The sequence below is a fragment of the Stenella coeruleoalba genome (assembly GCF_951394435.1).
Source record: "Stenella coeruleoalba genome assembly, chromosome: 9".
In the NCBI taxonomy this organism is placed as follows: domain Eukaryota; kingdom Metazoa; phylum Chordata; class Mammalia; order Artiodactyla; family Delphinidae; genus Stenella; species Stenella coeruleoalba.
Window position 1 is genome coordinate 7,250,374 of NC_137155.1, and position 25,072 is coordinate 7,275,445.

At 51.5% G+C, this 25,072-nt stretch overlaps 1 protein-coding gene across 5 annotated transcripts in view; it reads left to right on the forward strand.

Moving 5' to 3' along the window:
• The window catches only part of TNS3 (tensin 3), a 188,128-nt gene extending 166,356 nt beyond the window's left edge, over positions 1-21,772 (forward strand). For 2 of the 5 annotated variants that reach the window (XM_079932348.1, XM_079932349.1), the window contains exons 24-31: positions 487-618; positions 4,080-4,175; positions 4,891-4,968; positions 6,103-6,180; positions 14,608-14,776; positions 16,988-17,056; positions 17,159-17,185; positions 18,938-21,771. In XM_079932348.1, coding sequence (XP_079788474.1) covers positions 487-618; positions 4,080-4,175; positions 4,891-4,968; positions 6,103-6,180; positions 14,608-14,776; positions 16,988-17,056; positions 17,159-17,185; positions 18,938-19,082 — 794 coding nt within the window. In that variant the 3' untranslated portion in view covers positions 19,083-21,771. Of the gene's footprint in view, positions 1-486; positions 619-4,079; positions 4,176-4,890; positions 4,969-6,102; positions 6,181-14,607; positions 14,777-16,987; positions 17,057-17,158; positions 18,842-18,937 lie in introns of all 5 variants that reach the window. The other 3 variants (XR_013829912.1, XM_079932350.1, XM_079932351.1) reach the window with 3 other exon arrangements.
• The last annotated feature ends 3,300 nt before the right edge of the window (positions 21,773-25,072 follow it).

Genomic DNA, 25,072 nt, shown 5'->3' on the forward strand with positions numbered 1-25,072 from the left:
TTTGGGGTATACTCTCACAGTCTTCAGAAAGTGGGGTTGGAAACTTCTTACCTTCTTTGGAAAGTTGAAAGCGCACTTTCTAAAATCTCTAAGAAAAATGCCACGCGGGGAGACGTAGGGCAGGGCCACGGCGGGGAATGCGTGGCGGCCCCGCCTGACTTCCTGCCGGGTCACACTGTGTGTACCGGGACCTGGTCTGGGCACTTGAGCCAGTGAGGCTCGGTTTCCTGGGCTGTCAGGTGTGTGTGTGGGGGGTCCTCCTTTGGCCTTCACAGGTGCTGCGGGGTTAACAGGAGTCGTGTGTGAAGGCAGCACTTTTGTGATCTAAAGGGACGTGCCACCCTGTGCCCCTGTGTCCTTTACAGTCAGGCCCCCAGGAAACCTCGGGTCATCACAGAGGCTTCCCTCACCCTTGTCACGGCCCTGAGTGGAGACAGGCCGTGGCCTCCCCCGGCACACATCAAGTCTCTCTGTTCCCCTCTGCAGCCATCGCTATGCTGAAGGACAAGGAACCCGGGTCATTTATCGTCAGGGACAGCCACTCCTTCCGAGGCGCCTATGGCCTGGCCATGAAGGTGGCCACGCCCCCGCCCTCCGTCTTGCAGCTGAACAAGAAAGGTGGGTCCCGCCGGCTCTTCTCAGCGGCACCTCGCCTGTCAGTTACCTTTGTGCCCGTGAGGTGGTGGGTGACCCGGAACAACACTCATAGGTTTTCTTCTTCTTATTTATTTTTTCTGGTGTATTTTGGTAAGTACTGTCTTGGCTCAAGAAGGAAGGTTAATTATTTGTTATTTTTTTTTTATTGCTTTGATGGGTGATCAGATGTGAGAACAATGGACCAAATCCTCTGATAAGGCACCTTTGCTCCCATTTTCAGCCCTGTATGCCTCAGTTCCCTCCTGCTTCCTGTGGGTAGACATCTCTAATAAATTCTTCTCACTATCTGTCCAATGCACACACACACATGCATTTTTCCTTTAAGCTTACATAGAATGTGGCATACTATATACACGGTTCTTGTTCCTACACCCAGTGGAGTATTTTGATGGATTGAAGGTGAGGCCAGTGCAAGCCTGGAGTCATGAGATTATCCTTCCTTAGGGGAAAGGACAAAGCCTTCTTCCTCTCTGGTCCAACACTGCACAAGGGGCAAATACTAGCCGAATAACGTGTAATACAGGCAAGGCTTCTTCTTACCTTTTTAATGCTTTTTGTCATGAACATAACCATGTATAGAAGAGTTTGCGAGGCCTGCATGCACAGGTAAGCATTACTATGAAGCAGACATGCATGTACCCAAACATAGGCCACAACCTTGTGGGGAAGCCCCTACATGCCCTTTCCTGTGTGTTGTAATCCATCGCCACCATGACTTTTTGGTTTCCAAGGATCCTGGATTTGACTAGGTGAGGCCCTTCCAGCGGCCCCTTGTCCTTCTGACATACCCCCCATTAGTCCCTGAGCACGCCAGCTTTCTGAAACAGCAGACGTGTTTTAGGCTTACTTTGTACTTTCCCTGCCCCAGCCATTTCTCTAAAGATCCTTGGTTCTTTTTATTGGGGAACGGTATCTAGAAACCAAGATCTAATCGCTAGGTTTGCTCTTTGCTATCCGAGTACCACTCCTTCTCTCTAGGACCTGAGCTAGGGAATGTATCCTTTTAAAAAATTCCTGAGCTCACGTTGATACCACCCGTTCACATACAGTATCACCAGGTCCTTTCTCACCTCTCCTTCAGGGATGAGCTCGGTTCCCAACAAATCAATACACTTCTTCCCTTTCTCTGTCCCCTAATATGCGGTTTCTGGTTTATTCTTTTTTTTTTCTTTTTATTGCACCCTGCCCTCCTTGCCCTTTTTTTTTTTAACCAACTATGCCACAAACTCTAAGGAAAGGGAAAAGATTCTTTTCCCCTAAATGGAGATTGTGTACTGGAATGTCAGCAAGTTACATGGCTCTTCCTAGGGCACCTGGGCTCACCTGGGTGGGGCGAGGGTAGATCAGAATAAGCACAGATTCTGAACCTTTGGTGTTTAAACCAAATGACACTCACCTGCTTCACTCACGCTCTGTGCCCAGTACCAAATCCTGGGATGAAATCTCTGCTTAAAGCTTCCTGGAGAAAATTGCCTTGGAATGAGTTACACCTTGAAGAATGAGATTTGGTTTCCAAGGGGTCCGGCTTCAGGCATGGCCAAGGGGTTTTCAGGAAACTTCGATGGTCGGTTTGGGCAAAGGTAGTGGTTGTGTGAATAGAAGGGGGGGGGATGAGGCTGAGAGGAGCAGGTGATTCAGAGGCCAGATCTGTGGCTATTGTCATGTCTGGAAGTGAAGGGGGAGGAGGCTCTGTGCAGATCAGGCAGAACAGGGGAGCCTCGGAAGTAGGGCCCCAGGGCATCCAGAATTCCTGCATGAGAAGCTCCACCAAACACTCCACTGGCTTTAGAGTGGTTTAAATAGAGGCTTTTGTAGCTCAGGAGCTGACTCTGCCCTGATTGTGGAGGATGTAAGGCACTTGGCAGTATTTGGAAACATGCTGAGTGATGATTATATCAGAAAAGACTCAGGACCGGAACCTCAGGGATGGGTGATGAGGGAGCAGAAGTGAGTGCATGGCAGCTCCCAGGCTCCTCGGTTTCAGCTGAAGCTTTTAAAACTTTTTTTTTTTTTTTTTTTTTTTTTTTACTGCATGCATTATCTTTTTGGAAATACAGATGGTGGTGTATAATTCTTACCTCCAGACATGCATCCCACCTCTAAGGCCCACTTTGTCTCAATCTTCAGGCAAAGGCAACAAAATAGAGGATGTTAGAATAGCAGAGTTCAGGACATGCAACATTGCCAGGCGCATCCTCTGGGCGAAATTTTGTCTGGTTGCCTTGCCTTCACCCGACCCCTGGATTTGGCATTTGGATTTCACAGTCTAAGGATAGATCTGAGAGGACAGTTGACCGGGAAAAAGCCCAGCAAGTCACCACCCACCCCTGGCACCCCGGAGACGGGACAGCGACAGATGTGTGGGGTGCTGGTCTCCGAATCCCCATGCAGCTGGGTTCCCCACTGACTCACTTCTCACCACTGGCATCCAGACCACACTCTGTGTCTGCCTTCAGTTTGGAAGCCGTGGATCATTTTCCTCCCACAACTGAATGGCAAAATGTTCTTGTCCCCATTTTTATTCAGTACTGCCTTTTATGGAATCTGATCATCTCCTTTCCTACCAGCTATACTACCCCTGTGAAATGCTGACACCGATGTTGTTGATATTTGTCACTGTTGTTTAAAATAAGCATTGCTGGGGAGCCTGCCATGGCCCAGGTGTGGAGCCCAAACCCACCTCTAGCAGGTCCTGCCATCAGAAATGTTAGAAGTTACCGCAGGCAGACATGTTCCCATGGGGACACGTTCTCATGGAGACACGTTCCCATGGAGACACGTTCCCATGGAAACACGTTCCCAGGGAGGGTGCTGAACGAGGCAGGACGGAAACACTGCGCAGTGTGAATGTGAATGTCTGTGGGACTCATTAGCATAGTGCAGTACTTTTCCACCATCAGACAGTTTGCCATTCTGTGGCTTTTCGTGATGCACTTTCTCTTTGGGCTCGTGGGCTGGCATGAACACAGGTCTGTGTAGCAGCAATATGATTACAGGGGTTTGTGTACCTGACTCCTGGCTAAATCTTACCCAGAAGACTGGCACCCTTCCCGCTCTTTCCAGTGATTCATTCTTGGTCATCATGCTGTGTCTGGGTCTTTCTAAGTTCTCCTCTTAGGAGGCAAAGGAGCTGGAGGTCCATGTTCCCAGTTCTTAGCTGCTCATTTCCGTCGCTGGGAATTCTGCAGTATTTGAGGCTGTCTCCTAAGGACTCCTCCACCTGTAAGCGCAGTCACTGGAGGGGGTTCTAGCTGCCCATCGGGCAGTGCTCAGCCAGCCTTCCTGCAGCCCAGCTACCATTCCTAGAGTGGTTCTTGGCAGCCAACCTACTGCGGGGGCCAGACTCTCCTTCCTTCTCTCTCATCCTCCCCTGCTCTCATGTTTTAAAACTCTCTTCTCTTTCTTTTAAACCTCTACCACAGCTGGAGATTTGGCCAATGAACTCGTTCGGCATTTTTTGATCGAGTGCACCCCAAAAGGGGTGCGGTTGAAAGGGTGCTCCAACGAACCGTATTTTGGTAAGTGGCTGAGAGCCTGACTTGGTGTTCTGAACCCACGCGCACGCGTTGCCTCTGCTCACTGCCATCGCTCCGCTGGGGCTTCACGCAGAGCATTTACTTTTCATCCCCATTCAGAGATTCCTCAATTATCCTCTCTAAAATAAACTGGATATTAAATTTTCTTAAAAACTTTCTCAAAACTAAGCAAATAAAATGCACGGCGCTGGGACTGGAAATGCAGATTCCACAAGGTACGGTCCAGGCAGGCGGGCAGAGAAGGGTGGACTAGGTTGGGGCCTGAGTGTGACCCCACCCTCCGGGCACAAGAGAAGCACAGGCGCCCTGTAAGACAAGAGCCTTCCCGCCCCCCGCGGGCATGTCCGAAAGACGGCATGAGCTCACAGGCAGAGCTTGAGCGAAAAGCATCACCTTACAGAGATGATTCGGTGGTACCGGTGGGAGCTGCCTCAGATTCAGCAGACTGTGCGACTTGTTCGTTATGAATTGGTGATGAAGTGTCTTTGCTGAGAATCACCTGCAGTTCCCTTTATCTGCCCCTCTGCCGTCTGCTGAACTTATGGCTTCGTTGACGTTTTGCACAAATTCCCACAATAATGGGGCACGTTGGGTGCTAAAACTATAAGGGGTCACCCTTTGCAGCAGCCTCCTTTCAGGAGATAAATTGGCTATTTAGGGCAGTGCTAACGCCTGTTTGCTCTTCATCTCTTCACAGGGAGCCTGACGGCTTTGGTGTGTCAGCATTCCATCACGCCCTTGGCTTTGCCCTGCAAACTGCTCATTCCGGATAGAGGTACGCTGCCGGGGCCTGAGGGCTGCTCTGGCTCTGTGTGGGGTCACCCGCAGGGTGTTGGGATCCGAAGAGATTCCTTGAGAAAAATCAGACCAGAACTTCCTTGCCATCACGTACTCTGTGGGTAAACCCTGAATAGTTTACCCAGGTCAGGTAAGAAGAGGTGGCCTGCTGCCCCTGCAGCCTCCAGTCATGTCTTTATGTCATGGCTTTGTGAAAAGTTTCCTTGGAGCCAAGATTCTGTAGCTCAAAGTTATAAAATGCCTGGGCTCAGAGACCTTCCAGGTCATTTACATTTAAATTTTAGAATTCTACAAAATCAGCAAAATGTTGATATTGTTGACGTCAGGTGCTGGATGAACTATTGTCTTTACCTTTGTGTTTGTTTCAAAATATTCATGGTGAAAAGATTTTTAAAAATAGCACCCACAGCAGGCGATCAGGCATATCCCCACTTTCCTAGACAATCTCAAGTTCACATAATTGTATTATATTCCAGAAACATCATTAATTTAAAATACAGGCAAATGTGACTTAACTTTTTTTTTTAAGGCAATTCCTTTATTTTTATTATTTATTTATTTATTTATTTACTTACTTACTTACTTTTGGCTGTGTTGGGTCTTTGTTTCTGTGCGAGGGCTTTCTCTAGTTGCGGCGAGCGGGGCCCACTCTTCATCGCAGTGCGTGGGCCTCTCACTATCGCGGCCTCTCTTGTTGCGGAGCACAGGCTCCAGACGCACAGGCTCAGTAGTTGTGGTGCACGGGCCTAGTTGCTCCGTAGCATGTGGGATCCTCCCAGACCAGGGCTCGAACCCGTGTCCCCTGCATCGGCAGGCGGACTCTCAACCACTGTGCCACCAGGGAAGCCCTGACTTACCTCTTAAAATGTAATTGTTCACATTAATTAATTCGGAGGTGAGAAAGCTGTTTTGCTGGGCTGCGCCATCCCAGCTTTTGCTTGGAACGTGGTGATGCTTCTCTGCGCTGGGCCCTTGTCTGCAGGAGGAAGGCCCAGCTCTGCAGAGCCTGTGCATCACCGTCCGGGCCTCGGTCCTGAGCATCCACAATGTCATGGTCATTCTTGGCCTGGGAGGTGGACTCACTTCTGCGTTTTCTCGCTCCTTCCTGCAGACCCGTTGGAGGAAAGAGCCGACAGTTCTCCGCAGACGGCAGCCAACTCCGCGGCCGAGCTGCTGAAGCAGGGGGCAGGTCAGTCCCCGCTGCGCTTTCCGCTCCTCCAGCTTCCTGGGCAGAGACGGGCTCAGGGACACAGCTTCCTTTCTTACCTCGGTCTGGGTTCCTCTCCTTGCTGTGTCAGAGGAGGTTTCCTTCTGTGGAAACCGCCACAGGGCTGGGCTGGGTGGGGCTTCAAGTGTCCTGGCAGCAGGGCCAGGACTCTGCAGGCCAAAGATGACCAAATTCAGTGGAGTAAATGTCACAGCCTGTGTTTCAGTTGGGAGAATGTGGGCGACCTGCCCCTCCAGCTGGAAATGTTAAAGAGATCAGTGAGTCCGCAGTTTGACCCAGGGTGACACAGACCTCCAGACAGCGAGCTCCCCGGGGCACGTTTCTTCTTACTAGACTACTTTTTAGTGCAGTTTTAGGCTCACAGCAAAATTGAGAGGAAGGTTCAGAGAATTCCCATATAGCCCTTGCCCCTACACATGCGCAGTCTCCCTCATGACATCCCCCATCAGTGGGACATTTGCTACAGTTGATGAACCTACATGGACACATCATAGTCACCCGGAGTCCATAGTTTACATTACTGTTCACTCTTGGTGTATATTCCATGGGTCTGGACAAACATTTGATGACGTGTATCCACCGTTATAGCATCACACAGAGTAGTTTCAAGGTCCTAAAAATCCTCCGTGCTCCAACTCTTCATCCTTCCTCCCTAACTCCTGGCAACCACTGATCCTTTTATTGTCTCCGTGGTTTTGCTTTTCCTGAATGTCTTATGATTAGAATCATACAGTCTCCGTAGCCTTTTCAGATTGGATTCTTTCACTTAGTAGTATGCCTTGAAGATTCCTCCATGTCTTTTTATGGTCTGAGAGCTGTTTCCTTTTAGTGCTGAATAATATTCCATTGTCTGGATGTACCACAGTTTGTTTATCCGTTCACCCACTGGAGGACATCTCGAGTGTTTATACATTTTCGTAATTATGAATAAAACCGCTATAAACATCCACATGCAGGTTTCAGGGTGGACGTAATTGTCAGTGCCTCTGGGTAAATACCAAGGAGCACAATTGCTGGATCGCATGGTAAGAGTATGTTTATTTTGTAAGAAACCATCAGACTGTCTTCCAAAGTGGCCGCACCATTTTGCATTCCCACCAGTGATGCATGAGTCTTCCTGCTTCCCCACATCCTACCAGCAGTTGGTGCTGTCAGTGTTCCGGATTTTGGCCATTCCGAATAGGTGTTTAGTGGTATCTTGTTGTTTTAATTTGCATTTTCCTGATGACATATGATGTGGAGCATCTTTTCATGTGCTTGTTTGCCATATGCATCTCTTCCTCGGCAAGGTGTCTGTTAAGGTTGTTTGGCCATTTTTCAATAGGGTTGTTTGTCTTCTTGTTCAATTTTAAGAGATCTTTGTATATGTTGGATAACAGTTCTTTGTGAGATTTGTCTTTTGCAAATACTTTCTCCCAGCATGTGGCTTGTCTTCTCATTCTCTTGACAGTGTCTCTCAGAGCAAAAGATTTTTTATTTTAATGAAATCCAGTTTATCAATACTTCCTTTCATGGATCATGTCTTTTGTATTGTATCTAAAAAGTTATCACCAAACTCAAGGTCATCTAAATTTTTTCCTAAGAGTTTTATAGTTTTGCATTTCACATTTATAGCCATTCTATTTTGAGTTAATTTTTGTGACGGGTTTAAGGTCTGTGTCTAGTTTTTTTCACACGTGTTGTCTAGTTGTTCCAGCACCATTTGTGGAAAAGACTATTTCTGCAATGCTGTATCTCCTTTGTCCCTTTGTCAAAGATCCATGGACTATTTCTATGGGTCTATTTCTGGGCTTTCTATTCTGTTCCATTCATCTATTTGTCTATTATTTCACCATTACCACACTGTTTTGATTACTGTCACTTTAGAGTAAGTCTTGAAGCCAAGTAGTGTCAGTCCTCTGACTTGGTTCTTCCCCTTCAATATTGTGTCGGCTGCCCTGGGTCTTTTGCTCTCCATATAAACTTCAGAGTTAGTTTGTTGATATCCACGAAGTAAGTTGCTGGACTTTGGACTGAGATTTCATTGAATCTACAGATCAAGTTGGGCAGAACTGACATCAGAATTATGTACTGAGTCTTCCTATTTATGAATGTGGAATATTTAGTTTATTTACTTTGATTTTATTAGTGGGAGTTTTGTAGTTTTCCTCATATAGATCTTATACATACTGTATTAGATTCATACCTAAGTATTTCATTTTGGGGGTGCTAATATAAATGGGATTGTGTTTTTAACTACAAATTCCACTTTTTCTCTGCTGTTATATAGGGAAGTGACTGACTTGTGTATTCACTTTGTATCCTGCAACCTTGCTGTAATAGCTTATTAGTTTCAGGCCAGGTCATTTTTGCAGCATGAGATGGCAGTCCCAGTGACCCCAGCTTAAGAGGGTTGTGGACGAGCCAGAGACCACAGGGCTCTTGTGGGTGTGTGGCTGTGAGGGAGAGACACAGCTGGAGAGAATTATGGGGCCCCCTGGCTCCAAACCTTGAGTTCCCCCACTAGAGGTCTTTCATTCAAGGTAGACATTTACTCTCAGAAATGTTGGAGAGGGGTTCTCTGAGTCTGCAGGAGGACTGACTAGAAGTACTTCTATCTGTGCCTCACGTCTGTAGAGTACTTTATAGCTGTGACTCCGTAATGAAGGAATATGCAGATACAGGTATTTTCTTGTTGCTTCCTCTGTACAATTTGCATTATTCGTCTGTGCAGTTTTTCTCTGTAAAACTATACATCACTGACTCTATTACCCAGCTAAAGTCAAATCCCTCTGTTTTCAAAAGGAATTTTTTTTTAGTGTTGAACTCTTCATAGACTATCCTTAAAGGATAAGTTATCCGTGGCCAGAACAAAGGTGACAGGAGTTTGTCCAAGATAGCAAGCATGCTAGAACTTGAAGCCTCAAAAGGAAGCGTCTGCCTGTATCCAGTCTGGGTTCCAGTCCAGGCCCTGCCACTTGGGGCTCAGCCTCTGGCAGGTCACTTAGCCTTGCAGACCTCAACATAATCATAATAATCGGTCCCCGACACAGTGGCTGCAGGACCAGTTGAATAGGATGTTGAAAATGCCTTGGGAACTGTAACGTGGTCACGTAAGCTGTAGTTGTGCTCCTGCCGCTCTGCTTTCGTGTGAAAACACTTGTGTTGGCCCAAGAGGAGTGGCCTTTGCTGTGCAGTGGCCTCATCCTTTTCCTACGTAGACGCGATTGAAAGGGCTGGTCCCACAGCAGCGTTGCGAGGCATTGTCCCCACGCCAAAGACCGTGAGCTCACAGCCCGCAGGTTGTTTCAGGGGGTCCCTGGAGCCCACTAGGGCTCATTGCTACCTTACGTTAAAGCCGCAGCTTTGTCCCCATGTCTCTGGGTCCCAGCAAAGTTGCAGGGAACATGCTGGACTTTACTGCAGGCCTTACTGGTGAACTGCTCACCCATGCACTTGACCTTGGAGGTGGGCTGTGAAATCAGGTCTGCTCCGATTGACATGTTTGTTTCAGCTGCACCTTTAAAAAAATGTATTAAAAAATTTTTAAACATGTCATTAATGATTTTTAAATTGCAACCTCATGTATCAACCTCATTCAAGAAAAGTGCTCCAGAATGATGGCAGCAAACCCTTCCAGAGTACGTGCCCTGTGAGGCTGGCAGAGCCTGGGCTTCCATCGGAGCACCACCTGGTGTCTCAGGGTTACAGCCCTGCTCACCCACCCCAGGCAGTTAGCACTGGGGCACACACGCCTCTGGGTTCTGCACTTTGGTTCACTATCATCTCATTACAAGCAGCATTTCATGTTTCTCCTTAAGCTTCCTTGTTACCTAACATTTTCCCAATACATGTTGAATTAGTAAATGAATCAATGAATTAGTTGATCCTAATGGAACTATAATAGCCTTTATTTTTAGATATTAAAGCTTTTTCTTCTGCTGTGGCTTATAATTTTTAGTTACACTCTATCGTCTTTTCAGATAATCTATGGCACGTATCAGTAACTCTGAAAGCTTTGCTTTTTTAAAGGGTGAGCCTCCCAGGGACAGGACTTCACGCAGAACCTGGAGGTCTTATCTAATCATCTGATTGGGCATTTATGTCTGGGGGTTAAATTATGACTGCCCTGAGCTTAGGTCCTTTTAAAATCTCTTGTTTCTAGAACACATCCAAAGGTTTAAATGTCCATCCAGCTGCCTTCACGGCTGACAAGGCAAGGAATTGAGTCAGGACACAGATATGTAGCTGGAAGAGTGAGGATGCTACAGAGAGCGCTGGGTCCTAGCTGTTGGTTCGAAAAGTGCAGAGTGACCGTGGTGAGAAGATGATCAGGCTGTCCGGTCTCTGACCACCTTAAGGAAACTGAGTGGTTCTTTCTCCCCTTAAACTAAGTTTCATTTGTTGTCTGAATTCACTTAGAATCCCAGACCCCTGGCCCTGCAAGGGCTCCTCGAGATTCTCTGGCCTGTGTCCTCTGCGTGGAGGTGAGGCGCTGACACTCAGGGGTGTCTGCAGCGTTCAGTTCTCTTCAGTTTAATCCCTTCGAATCTGATACCGAGGCCGTTGTGAGTTGCTGCAGTTTCTAAAAGAATTGCTGTTCATGTTTTTAGTGTCAGCTCTTAATTGGTTCTGTTGAAGCAGTGGAATGCAGCTGAAGGCCCTGGCACCAGACCCCACACGATATCCCATAAACGTTAGGGCTGTGTCTTTAACGTACCGTACTGTAAAGGATGTTTTCTTTATAAAAGTAATAGGAATTCTTCCAGTTTAAAAAAAAAAAAAAAAAGGAAGACACAGAAAAGGGAGAAATGAATTCCCCACAGACCTGTCGCCCAGGTACAACCACTGGCTGTTTTCCTTTTCCCCCTTAGCATAAGGGGTTTACCCATGTTTTTGGCAGACACAGCCTAGGTCTCACTTTCAGTGGCTGAGGAACCGTCCGCCGGCTGATTCCACCCCTTACGGTTGCCCAGTAAGCGTGCGTCTAACTTCTCAGTACCACAGACAGCACTGGGAGGCTACCTTTCTGCATCACTTCCTTTTTCTGAGTTCTGAATTGTGACCTTCAGACCCTGAATTTCTGGCAGCGGTAGGACTGGGTGAGAACCTGTGACCTTAACACTTCTGCTTCCCGCCGCGGGTTTGACGGGCGCTTTCCCGTTCAGCATCGCACCACAGCTATGCACCCTCAGGTGGAATTGGACGAATTGGGCCAGGCCCCGGGGGACAAGCACAGCAGGCCCACCTGTCCTCTGCTGGGGAGGGAAGGGGCTGGCGTGGGCTCAGCAGAGCTGCCCCAGACGTGCTTGGGAGAAGGGAGGGCTCCCCTCTCTGCTCCGAGGAGGGACAGTGCCGCTCTGCGTCGGGGGGAGATGCCCCCCAGGCTGGCTGTTCCTTCTCAAAAGGCGATCTGTGCTGCTACAAGGAAGCAGGAGTCTGGGTCGTGGCAGACGTGCGCCCGCTCCAGGTTCAGCTCGTGCCAATTTTCTGGGATTTCATTGTGACTAGATCAGAATTTTCTTTTTTCTCTTTTGTAACTGCACGAGTAGCATTATAGTAATACTAATGAAATCCAAGGCAGAATATTCACCCTCCTAAACTCAAACCGTCTTAAATTTTCCAGGCACACCTCCAACCGTTCGTAGGCACACAGGCCTTTCATTGTATAGGTCTCATCATGGCACAGATAGTTTTATTCTGCTTTTCCCAGAAACCGCTAACATTTTTCCACGTTGCTATACAGGGTTCGTGATTACCATTTGCTGGTTAGTTGGTATTCCATTGAGGGGCTAATTTCACCATTCCCCTCCTTTTGGACGTAGTTTGTTTCCAACTAACTTCCCACCAAATGAGTATGGGGCTCAAATATCTTCACCTCTAGGTTAGCTGTCTCAGCTGGTTATGGAATATTTCCTGTCTCAGGTCTCTCGGAGCGGGACCTCCAGGTTACCGAGTGCAGGCAGGTCTTCAGATCCTCCTGACAAATAATGCCGAATCATCTTCCAGAAAGGCTGTCCGGGTGGACGTGAGCATTTCATAAAAGCACCCGATTTCGTCAAAGCTTTGGGCAACTGCAATTTTAAAGACTTTGGCCAACTCACTCTCTTTCCCAAGATGACACAAGTAGACCCCTCAAGTTCAGACAGGAGCTGAAGTGCAGGTCAGCCTCCAGCCCTGCAGTTCCCCGGAGTGTCTCATTGCCCGGCGTCCTCAGATGGGGCAGTGCCGCCGGCTGGGACAAGAGGATGCAGAGAGGACAGCAGTGGCCACAGCAGCTCAGCCGTTCAGGGAGGGCTCTCTGGTTTCTCCCTGCCTCTCAAGATGTGCAGGAGGGACAGTGGCTTAAAAGATGCCACTCTGTCAGGACAATCACATGGGGCTGCTGGCGGGCGTCGTTATGGCTGAGGAATGTCTCGAAGTAAAATTCACAGCTCAAAAAAAGAAGAAAACATCACAGCTCATCCTCAGGAATGGTACGCGAAATTTCTTCCTGAGCCCGTGTTCTCTACCTGGCACCTGGTACCTGGTGGTACCAGGTCCCTCAGCACCGCAGGAGCCAGCACGAAGGTTGGGTATCACAGCAAGCCCCCTGGGGAGTTGCCAGGCTTCTGGCATATTTCTCTACACTTCAGTTTCCTCGTCTGTAAATTGGGGATGATAACAGAATCTTCCTCACAGGACCCTGATGCAGATGTGATGAGATAGTCTGTCTCAGACGTTCGGTCGAGGCCTGACACAGAGTAAGTGTCCTAATGAATGAGCCGTGTCAGGTGGAGCTCAGAGAAATGAAAACTGGTGTGTTGGGGAACTTCTTTGAAGACTGCGTAATGGCACCATGTCATTTTAATAATTATGGGAGTGAAATACGAAGCTCTATTTCAGAGAGTAAAAGTGACTTGTTCAGTAAACGTTATAGAGGGAAGTTGGTGTCTGGGATGAAACTCTCAGTTAACAAGCGTTTGGGCGGTTCTCTGGTATCTCCCACCTTCCCTCAAGACCCAGCCTTTCCACTCAGGCCTCTTCCGGCAAATCAGAGGATTGTAGCTGCTCCCGGCTCCGGTCTGCCCGCTTCTGATGCCCCCACCCAGGGTAAAGGGAGGGGCCTCGTTCTTCTGATGAATTGGTTACACGCACCCCAGGCCTTGCTTTCTTTCTTCATCATCGTGTCCTCGCTGAAGTGGAAGTTTCCAAATCCTCAAACTTTCTCAGCTTCTTAAAGAGTACCTGTGGATTGTCGCCATGGCCGTGGAGAGAACAGAGGGCTGGCAGCTCCTAAGCGGCCCTGCATCTCGACACCAGGGACATTGTACGTTATTTCCGCTCTTCTTAACCCATCTTTGCGGGCCTGCGGTAGCACACCTGCCAACAGGTGTGACCGCTGCTGAGTCTTAGAATTTGGGGTGGAGACGGAGCCCGTCCGAGGCTGGGCCTCCGGGAGACTCTCCCAAGGAAAATGGTGCAGGCGAGGGCACAGCGCTCACCTTATTGCTCCAGTCAAGGGGAAGCTTTTTCTTTTCTGTTTAGTGAAAATCTAAAGACCTTTAGAGATAGAGTTAAGACAGCCCACTCACTTGCAGAGGCTGCATCCGGCAGAGCGGGGAACAAGAGCGGCTCTGTTCCTGGGGGGACACGTCCTTGGTGGGTGGCCAGGCAAAGCCACAGCTCCCGCAGGACTGAGCTTGAGGGAGAGTCTGAATGTCCCACAGTCACACAGATGTCCCACGCCTCGAAGTCCCACGTTAGCTTCTGCATGAGCTGCAGGGATCCAGGCTCAAAGGGCCATCAGTCTGTTTACAAAGTCTCGTTCGCACTCAGCTGTTTGCTTCCCCCAAGGGGAGGTGGCGGTGGACAAACCCCAGTCCCCTTGGCAGCACGTGGACGGGACAAGCCATCCCAGCTCTTTGCGCGCAGACCGTGTTCTTAGTCTCTGCAAGTCATTCGTTCACAGCAACTCCTTCTGGGTGCCTGCTGCTTTCAGAACTCCGTGCGGGGTGGATATTTGGGGTTCCAGGCTGCAGGCTCCCCTCTGGGGACGTTTCCTTAACTGCAGGTGTGGTGGGGTTCTTATCCCACCCAGACCCACACTGAGACGGGGGAGGGTGCCTCCAGCCCACCTTTGGGACACCAGGTGTAAATAATGCCGCAGGGGTGGAGACGCATCCTGGGCCACTGGGAGGAGTTTCCTCGGCTCCAGTGTGTGTGTTGGGGGTGGGCGGGACGGGCTGTTATTCTCTGCATTGGCCCTGGGGCGTGTGCATCTCTGGGTCACTCCACACCTTGGGAATTAGGGGTAAAGGGCGTTTGCCTCAGACATACCTGGCCACACATATGTGCATGTTGTTCGTAAACCCCGGGGCCCTCGTGTCTGGCAGACGCGTTAACGCCGCTTCCGCCTGCGTCTTCCAGCTTGCAACGTGTGGTATCTGAACTCCGTGGAGATGGAATCCCTTACGGGCCACCAAGCCATCCAGAAGGCCCTGAGCATCACCCTGGTCCAAGAGCCGCCTCCTTTGTCCACGGTCGTGCATTTCAAGGTGTCAGCCCAGGGCATCACCCTGACGGACAACCAGAGGAAGTGAGTGTGTGTGGCGGCCAGGCTGCGGGGTGGGCGGGGCTTCTGACCCCGCCTGGGGTGAGACCTTCCACCAGCTCTGCCCAGGCCCCTGGACGTGCGGTGGTCACCCCGGCAAAGCTCAGCGGTCCTGGAACGAATCAATGATCCAGTCACTCTGTGCTTGGTCCTGTATGTCCCCAGAGACACATATAAACTATTGACATTAGGCCCAAATGCTGGTTTTTTAGAAGTCAGTAAAATTTTTAAAAAGATACATGGATCTTTGAGTATCTCTTACACACGCACACACACACACGTACACACACACACGTGTGTGTGTGTGCGTGTGTGTAGTTTGCAAATGCAAAAATCTTTTGTCATTTCTGTAAAAACACTCAGAGACTATGATAGAATCCACTCATCTTTGCTTCTGTATCGTTGGTCATCCCATTCTAACACTTGGTCATCCCATTTCAGGTGAGAATGTGACCTCGATAGATATTATTTCAGTATCTAGATAATGTTAATTATTATGTAATAATAATATAGTATATAAGAATAATTAATGTTAATTATTAACTATCATCTAGATATTGTCTATTGTTGTATCTTAGTTAACAACATTTGAACACCTAGACAGTAGATGCTGTTTCAGTTTCCAGGTGAGCACAGAGCAGGGTCAGGTGCGTGGACGGAACAACGGCAAGCGTGTTCCTCCCACGAGCAGAGCCTTTGACCTCAGGATCCAAGGCATTTCAGAGGCAGTTATTGTTTATTTGTTATGTAAACAGCCTGCTGTGATTAATGAGGAAGGCAGGTCAGCGACCCTCAAAGCAGAGTGATGGCCGGAGCTTCAAGGGGCAGGCGGCCAGTCCCCGCACCAGCCGGTGGGGCAGCGCTCACCCCGGCGCCCTGGAGCTCTTCCTGCCACGGCCCCTGCTCCAGAGCTAGTCCTGGGCTTGGGAGGGTCCCTGACCCAGAGCTCCCACCCACTGCTCTCAGGATGAAGTGGGCGTGGAGTGTCAGGTGCAGCGTGGGTCCTGCCACTCGGACTGGGGTCCTTGCTCCCCGCGCTTTACCCGACGGGCCACCGTGGCACGTTCCTCATGCCATGCACTCGGTTTCCTCTCCTCTCAAGCTGCACTGAGGTAACCGTCTTGGGATGTCAGTGACTCGAATGAGATATCCATGAGCAGGTGCCGGTACGGCTCAGCTGAAGCGTGGACAGGGGGTCGGGCAGGAAAGCACGGCTCCTTCCTTCACAGCCTCTCTATTTTCTTCTGCTACCTGTGTGCTTTTTCTGTATCTCTAGTTTCCCTGTGTCCTTAAAAAACCATGGGGGTGGGCCGCGTCCGTGGCACCCGGGATCTTCCCTGTCGCAGGAGACGGAATGCGCGTTCAGCCTGGCTGACGCTGGACAAAAGAGGCTGTGTCCTCCGTGTTCCCGCTGAAAGATGCCCGGCTCTGCCTGTGCCTTTCCCGTACGCTGGCCTCTTTCTTTCCTTCTCCTGATGAGCTCTCTCCTTGCCCAGATCAAAGCCACCAGCCTCTGGGGATACCACCTCCCCCAAGAGGAGAGGGGCGCTTGCCCAGCTGGAGTGGGGCACACAGGGCAGGCCATGCTCAGAGGAGTGGGGAGGGCTGACAGTGAAACAAAGGACGAGTGACAGGAGCCGGGACCGAGGACAGAGGAGTCCTCTGGTGGGTCCCCCAGCGGCTGTGCTGGCCCGGCGGTAGTAGCACCTCCCAGTGGGTTTCACGTGCACAGCCCTTGACAGTCTACAACATGCTGTCAGATGCCTCGTTGGGGCTGACTTGGCTCCTGTCCTGGGAGAGTGGTGGTCTGTACCAGGCGCCCTCTTCACAGGCAGCTGCGAGGGCTGTAGACAGTTGGTGTTTTCCTGGGATGAGGGCAGGAAGGTAGGGCCTCACTCAGCTTGGTCCCGCCCTCCACTCGTCTGGCGCTTCTCCATTTCACTCGGCAAGGTGCTTCCCTTCGCCCCGAGACGCACTCCTTTCCTAGTGCCCACTTTTCCCGGAACCACTCTGCCCAGCCTCGTAGGTCTGCTGATTTCTAACAAACGTACACTCTGCTCTTCTCTCCAGACCACCAGTAAAAGCATAAAATAGGCTTCTTCCCCCCGCACCGAACCTCCTCCTGGGGGTCTGCCCAGGGCAGCATTGTCACTGCAAAACCCCAGTCATGGGCTCTCCCTCTCCCTGTCCCGGCAGGCTCTTCTTCCGGAGGCACTACCCCGTGAGCGGCGTGATCTTCTGTGCGTTGGATCCACAAGACAGGAAGTAAGACGTCTGTATCTGTACTAAGCAGTGCATGTGCTTCCTTTGCTTTTTGAGTTAATGAAGAAATTAACGTGACTCTTCTCTTATTCTGTAATTTGCAAGGTGGATCACAGACGGCCCTTGCTCAAGGTATGTTGCCAGCCTGTCTTCATTCTTTCTTAGTAGACGCTTGCCTCCAAAGCTGAATTCTGCCCCGGATTTCCAAAGAGGAAAATGACTAAATAATGCCGATGGGTTTGGGTGTGACCTTTTTAAAAAAATTTTATTGGAGTATAGATTTACAATGTTGTGTTAGTGCGTTTGGCATTAAACAGAAATGAAAGTGTTCTCTTTATGCAGAAAGGGCCTGCGAAGGGTTAACTTTTCTGCTTGCTCTTCTCTGAATGAGCAGTACTTACCTGTGACCCATAAAATATGGTATAAATAGCGTGAAGAGATTGCACAGCGTTTCTGGCCATTGAGGAGGGGTAGAGTCTGCAGCAGCGCTGAGGCCGTGGTGTTGGAAGGGGGCGCTGCCTGAGTGCAGCGGGCGTCAGCGCAGAGGGAGCACGGCTCTGCCCTGGCCCAGGCTCTGCGGTGGCCACGCAGCCTCGGAACCCTCCAGAGCTGTCTGCATGCCCACAGGTGGGCGTCCTCCGCGTCACCTAAATTTGATTACCACGAATGTCTAACTGCAGGGGTCCAATCCCAGGATTCCAGTTTCACGTTGGCCGTTTGTCCTGGCATCTGATAAAGTGGTCGGAGCCCCCCGGGGGGGGGGGCGGTGCCCCCAGGCCGCTCTGGCTCACAGGGCCCACGGGGATCCCAGCCGTGTGGAGTGTGTGGTCCCAGCGGGGGTCACTTGAGTGCTGTCAGCCAGTCCCTCCCGTGGTGTGGAAACCACTCAGCTCATACAGAAAAATTCTTCATTGTTCTGAGAAGGAGAAGAAAGACCTCAGATAAGGAAAAACTACCATTATCCAAGTCCAGGGATTTGGATTTGGATAATGGTAGTTATTGTGTTAAGTTTGCGGCTTCTGAAAGCTTGTTCAGATAAAGGCTTCTGTTCTTCTAAGAAAAATAGTAGATTGTTCTGTGCTTTTTTGTTTTGTTTTGTTTTGCGATACGCGGGCCTCTCACTGTTGTGGCCTCTCCCGTTGCGGAGCACAGGCTCCGGACGCGCAGGCTCAGCGGCCACGGCTCACGGGCCCGGCCGCTCCGCAGCATGTGGGATCTTCCCGGACCGGGGCACGAACCCGCGTCCCCTGCATCGGCAGGCGGACTCTCAACCATTGCGCCTCCAGGGAAGCCCTGTTCCGTGCTCTTAAACAGTTTCCTCACCTGCACGTAGTTTGTAACTCAGGGGTATGAGGCTGGAGAAGGGAGCCCCTGGCGTGTTTTTAACCTCCCATCCTCTGGCCCCAGTGGGTGGGATCGTGGGCATCCAGGGAGAGCCCCCAGCACCCCAGGAGCTGAGCCTGGAGTTTTGTGTGCCCGTCTGCTCTGATGGTGTGAGCAGGGAGTAGGCGGCTCCTGAGGTAGAGCCAGGGTCCTCCCCATCAGAGACTCGGGAGTGAAGCTCAGGAGCTGGCAGAACCGGAGGGTTCTGGCCAGGTTGGAGCAGCGGCTTTGGTTCAGGTCCCAGACCCGTGACTGGCACTCCTCGGTCCTGCCCGTCAGGTTCCTCCCTTGTGAGGTCTGGGCACAGCATCCTCCCTGCAGGGTCTGCGAGGCAGAGAGGACGCAGACCTGCGTCTGGAGGTGTCCGGCAGGGGACTCGGCCCCTGAGACTTTGGAGAAGCAGAGGTTAGAGGTGGCGGTGGTGCGACAGGAAGCGGAGGTTTGTATCCTGTGGGGTGGACAGGACTCGGCTGGCACGCTGACCTGGCTTTCCTTTTGCAGGGTCTTTGGATTTGTGGCCCGGAAGCAGGGCAGCGCCACAGACAACGTGTGCCACCTGTTTGCAGAGCATGACCCCGAGCAGCCGGCCAGTGCCATCGTCAACTTCGTGTCCAAGGTCATGATCGGCTCCCCTAAGAAGATTTGAGCCCCCACAGCCTGGAGACTCCAGAAGGGCCTGTGTGACCCTGACGTTCCAGGCCCAGGAGGGAAAGGGGTTCCTCCAACCTTACAAACAAACAACCCTGCCACCAGCTGGCCTTAGCTGAGAGCCACTGCTCATGGACGCATTTCTGTAGCCCAGTGCTTTCCAGGTGGAGGAAGTTGGGCATCGGGTGTGCCCGCCCGGTCCCCATGCAGGAAAGGACCATGCAAGGGGACGTGGGGACCTGTGTTCCTCGAACTCTGGTGTTTGTGGGAAGGAGGGGAGCCCGCCCGCTCCTCAGTGGCCCTGAGTGACCGGCTGTGCTTTGCCGCTGTCATGTCAGAGGGCTCCCGTCCAGCGGGCACCTCAGGGCCTCTGTCCTCCCACGACGGAGGTGCTGATTAACCTGAGAAGGGGATGCATGTTGGATGAAGGTTTATGCGGGTCAGGCTCTCCCGGGGCACTGGGGCATCATGGACAAGGGGACGACGTGATGGGCGGTGAGCACGAGGGAGGTCGTGCGGCCACTGTGAGGCCGGAGCCTGGGCGTGGGGACGGCTCCCCGCGTCTGCGCACATGCCTCAGCTGAACGGCGCCCTGGGCCGTGAGAGGGGAAAGTGAGAAGATAGGAGTAAAACCCCATTTCCGTGTAATTTATGTGTTACGTAATGCCAAGTTATTTATGAGAACGGTTTGCCATTGCTGTGCTGTACTGGTGTCCAAAAGCTGCCGCCTGCCGCGCCGGGGCTCCGGGAGGAGCATCTGTCCCCGTGTCGGATGCACGAAGACGGGTGGTGCGGACTCTGTTGACCGCTCCGTGGGCCGTCGTTGCCTGCGGGCGGCTGCCGAAAGCTGACTTTGCCTCAAGCCGCCTTCCCGAACGCTTGACCATCCACGTGTCTTTTCCAGGCTGTGGGTACATCCTCGCTGCGGGGGGAAGGGTCCTGAGGGGTGGGACACGCTTACTTGGAGACTCAGCCGTCCTCCACGTCGCGGTTCTCGGCCCTCCGGGGGCCTGGGAGAGATCATCCCGAGAACCACTGACCTGAGGGAACACTGGTCTGTCTCCACCCAGCCTGTTGGCGCCCGTCGGGATCCCTGTGTTCTGGCCCCTGAGCAGGGTGAAGATGAGGACGAATCTCAGTCCTTCCGCGCTGTTTCCAGCTCTTCTGCATCATCTTAGCCACCTAATCGGCTGTGCTCTTTACGCTGATGTGCATATCGCAGAGCCGTGGTCTGTCCACCTGAATCCGGCAGTGGTCAGAGGTTTGGGAGAAGAAGCCAATGGTCCTGCAAGATCCCATAGCAAGAGGCCCCAGTCTCCTTCCCCGTCACCCAAGACACTTGCACCATGGCTCTCCATCCCCCGTGAACTGCCCGTCTCCTCCACTTCGCAAATCAAGCACCAGCTCTTCAAACACCAGGAATCACTGTGGCGGTCACCACGCTGGCGTTTGGAAACGTGCTTTGTGGCTTCTGTTTTCAAGTGGGGCAGAGACAGACTCGGTGACAGCAGAGGTGGGATTGGCCGAGTCGCAGTGGGCGTTGTACGCCTGTATGAGTGTGAGTGTGTGCAGGTGGGTGAGTCCACTGTTTAGCTCCTATTGATGCACCAACACAAGTGCCTCATTTCTGTGCCAAATGTTTGCCTTGGTCCTCGCGGACCCTCTACCCTGACGCAGGGCGGCCTGGCTAAGGAGAACGTGCCGGCATCTTCCAGAGGCCTGATGCCTTGGTACCCGGGGTTGGGGGTGTCTAGCATTTCCGTTTTTCATTCACAGCTAGAACTCAGCCAGGGGGAGCGGAGGTTTGTGCTGTCCCCCAGAGGGGCCTCCTCCTGAGATGCTTGTCCCCAGATTTGACCCAGGGACCGCAGGCCAGGTCCCTTATCCTTCTGACGAAGGTAGAGAGGGCTCATGTTGAAATCAGAGCAAGAGAGGGGTGCAGGATTGGAAACGTCAACCACCCCAATCACAGAGGCCGTCCTCGTCCAGAGCATACAAGCCATGACATTTGCTTTTGAAACTGACTGGCAGCTGAGACTTTTACTCTCAGTAGTCAAAGGCATCAGCAGGTGTCCTCCCAGCAAATGGCTCTCCCTCTGAGGTGGAATGAAAGGAAGCCAATTCCCTGTCTTCTGAGGAGCTGGTACGACAGTGTGTTACATATGCATGAAATGGAACGAGTCCATGAACTTCGTGCTCAGACCTCAGGCAGCCCCACCGCCAACACTGACTCTGGGGCAGGCGGGGGAAGGAGCATCCCCAGGCATCTGGCTTCTGGGGTGCCCGTGGGCACAGGGGTACTGTCCTGGGGCATGCACGAGGACTGCACCCCACAGGTGTCATAGCCAGGGCCTGTTTACCTGCTCATTAACCTACGCTGTATTCCTCCAGTGTTAACCTATAACTGTGTTAAGTCACCACATTTAAGGGTCTCCGTGTGTATCCTCGGCATCAAAGACCTCATCGTGTCTCCTTATCTGCCTTACCTAGTAGTGGATATCTTTACTTTTCTTATATTGTAAAGAATGTATCCCGTATGTAAATGAATGTTCTATAAATCCTTTGTATAGTCATTTTCTTTGCTCTTTAAATACCATCTCTATTCAGAGTATAATAAAAGTATAAACTTGGGAAGCCTCAGTGAGGCAGGCATTTGTTTGTCGTTTTGAACGGGAAGACCCCAGAAGGCGTGTGCGGGTGTGGACATGCGTGTGCGGGTCTGGGTGTGCCCGTGTGTGTGTGTATGTGGGGGTTTGAAGGGGATTGTTTATGGATCCGTGGATTATAGTTTGATTTCTGCCCAGAGACTTTTGAAAATTGTATTCAGAGATTCTAAGAATTTCATAATAATGTGTGGTACTGATCATAGGAGCTGCTACATTTTTGATGTTGATAGAAAGCCCCTGTTCCAGTAGCTGTAGGAGAAAGCTACCCGTGTAGATCAGCCTCTGACGGGACTTCCCAGGTGTCTACCGAGTTGGGTGCTGAACCTGAATATAAGATGTGTGGTGGGTTCACCTGTTTTTTCAGTAGATACTGGTGACAGTCCCAGCGCCACCCTGCCGCTCTCCTGGGCTAGCGGGGTTCGTCCCCCAACCAGGTGAAGCCCCACTGTGCTGGCTTTCTGCCCTCTCAGGTCTGGGCCCCCTCCCGAGGTTGACCTCCCTCCCTTGTTTGGTGATGGACGCAGGACTCTGCTGCCCTCGTTTCCTCTGCGTCCTAAGGCCTGGAGCAACTATCATAGCACGATGCCGGGTGGCCACTGGACAAGCCTTGGCCCAAGTCTGCATCCTAGCCAGGCCCCAGAGCTTCACACACACTGGGTCACACCTGGCCTTGCCTTCCTCTCCTCTTGCAGGCTCTGGCACAGATGTGGCTCAGGGCTGAGGCTTGACCATCCACGTGGCTTAACCCGCATGGCTGCTTCTGTTCCAGCTCAGGAAAGAAACAGAGCCCGGGCCCATTTTGGTCATGGACAGATAGGAGCTGGCTCCCTCACCCAAACTCCATTTCCTCGCGGCAGGGTGAGCCTGTGCGGGCTTCGCTTTCTGCTCTACTGAGGTGCCCAGGAGACTCTGCTGTGAAGGGGGAGCTGCAGTGGCCCCGGGGTTGATGCCAATAGTGGAAGGCAGAGCGGGCGGAGATGGGTTGAGTCTTGTCCAACAGAAGTTTCCCACTGGGCCCTGGACCCTTGATCAGTGTCACAGCAGAGAGTGAAGTGGGAGGAGCTCTGGTTCTACTGCCCTTACGGGTGCGCTTTCAAGGACACTGTCTGGATTTGTCACCACGGCTCCAGGCTGCACAGAGGACTGTCTGAGACCCCGCACTCCCAGCCTTGCTGGACGGGCCCCTGCCATGTGGGGAACGTCACACTCCCTATTCATCACTTAGCCACCTATCAGTGACCACACCCCCTGCCCCGCCCACTCGGGGTCCTGGACGTATCAGTGACGGCCCGTTTGCCCCGCCTGCTTGGGTCCTGGACCTATACGTGAACACCCTTCCACCCTGCCCACTCAGGTCCTGGACCTATCAGTGACAGCCCCTCTGCCCCGCCCATTCAGGTTCTGGATATATCCCTCCACCCTGCCCGCTCGGGTCCTGGACCTATCCGTTACCACCTTTCCGCCCGCCCACTCGGGTCCTGGACCTATCAGTGACGGCCCCTCCACCCTGCCCACTCAGGCCCTGAATCCATCAGTGACAGGCCCCTCACCTGCCCACTGGGGGACATCAGTTCTGACCCTTTGTCGTCGTGGTGTTTTGTCTCCTAGAGGTTTGTGTGTGGTTTCATAGGTCGTCGGATAAATTGCCCCCATGGCCCAGGGGTCACATTTCACAAAGCAAGGGCAATGGAGCCTGGGTCAAGGCTGAATTGGAGTTTCCAGGCGCACCTGGGGTACTGGGAAGGGACATTTTACGACCTGGGAATGGGCTGTATCTGGACACAATTGAGGCGCAGGGTTGTTGAATTGGTAACAAGAAAAAAGGTCCAAGAACAAATGGCCTTAAAGTTCCTGAGGAATCAGACCACAGCCCAAGCCTGGGCTGGAGCAATAGTAGGGGTGGGATGGGCTCCCCCAAAGCCTGTCACCTGTGGTGGTTCAGTAAAAGGGATTCTGCCACAACTGACCTGGCTCCCAAAGCCTCTTGTCCCCATGGACCTGAGACTGCCTTCCCCAGCCCAGAGACACTGGAGTGGTGGGGACACTGCCAAGGGTCCTGCCCCATCCAGGAAGCACCCTGTGTCTCCCACAGGCAGGGGGTCCCCCACAGCAAATGCCAGGCCAGGGAAGGCTCTCTGAGCCGCAGGCCTGCCACCCCTCCCTCACTGAGACCCCCTCCTCCCCTCAGGCAGTCCCAGGGGGCCAGTGAGAGCCTCAGAGCAGCAGGTGAGCCAGGCTGAGCAAAAGCCTGAACGGTTGATGGGAACGCAGCCCATAGCGGCTGGGACCTGGTGCTGCCCCTACACAGGGCCATGCCCGCTGACACATGAGACTTAATCTGGACCCAGGGTCTCCTAACATAACAGCCCAAGTATCCAGAATACGACAGAAAATTACCTATTGCACCAGGAACCAGGAAATTTACAGCTGAATGAGAAACAATTGACTGAGGCCAGCTTCCAGAGGAATCTGGTGTTGGGATTAGCTGGTGAGGATTTAAAGCAACCGCTGCAACAGTGCTTCAACAAGCAAGTCACAAATGCACGGAGAAACAGAAACAGACACGGCAGAGAACTGGAAGTGATGAAAAAAGCCGAACAGATTACAGAACCAACATGTATGAAACAAGTTAAAAGCCCACTGGAGGCTCAGTAGCAGAGTGGGGATGAAGGAGGAGAGAATTCGAGAACTTGAGGACTGAGCAACGAGGTCTCCAAGCTGAATGGCAGAGACTTTAAAAGGATGAGGGGACCTGTGGGACAATCGTCCTTTGTATCACTGAGTCCTAGAAGGTGAAGGGAAGGAGAGTGGTAGTATTTGAAGAAATGACCCAAACTCTCCAAGTTCAGCAAAAGACATGAACCTGTAGATTCAAGAAGCCGAGTGAACCCCAAACAGGAGAAACAGCAACAACAAAAGTCCACGCAAAACGTAATCGTCATGAACCTTAGGACAGCTAACGACAAAGAAAAAATCTTGAAAGTAGCCAGAAAGGAGTGGTGGATTATGTATACTGAAGGACGACAGTGGATTTCTCATATTAAACCATGACGGCCAGAAGGAAGTGACACAGTTTTCAAGCCTGAAAGAAAAGAAATGTCAACCTTGAATTCTATGTTCAGTGAAACGACCTTCAGGAATAAAGGGAAAATAAAGACATTCTCAGCTGAAGGAACTAAAAGAATTAGTTTTTAGCAGGCCTCTTCTTAACAATTTGGCTAAAGGAAGTTCTTAGAACAGAAAAGAAATGATGAAAGAAAGAAACTTGGAGCATCAGGGAAGAGAAAGGAACCATGGAAAGAACAATAGACTCTGCTTTTCT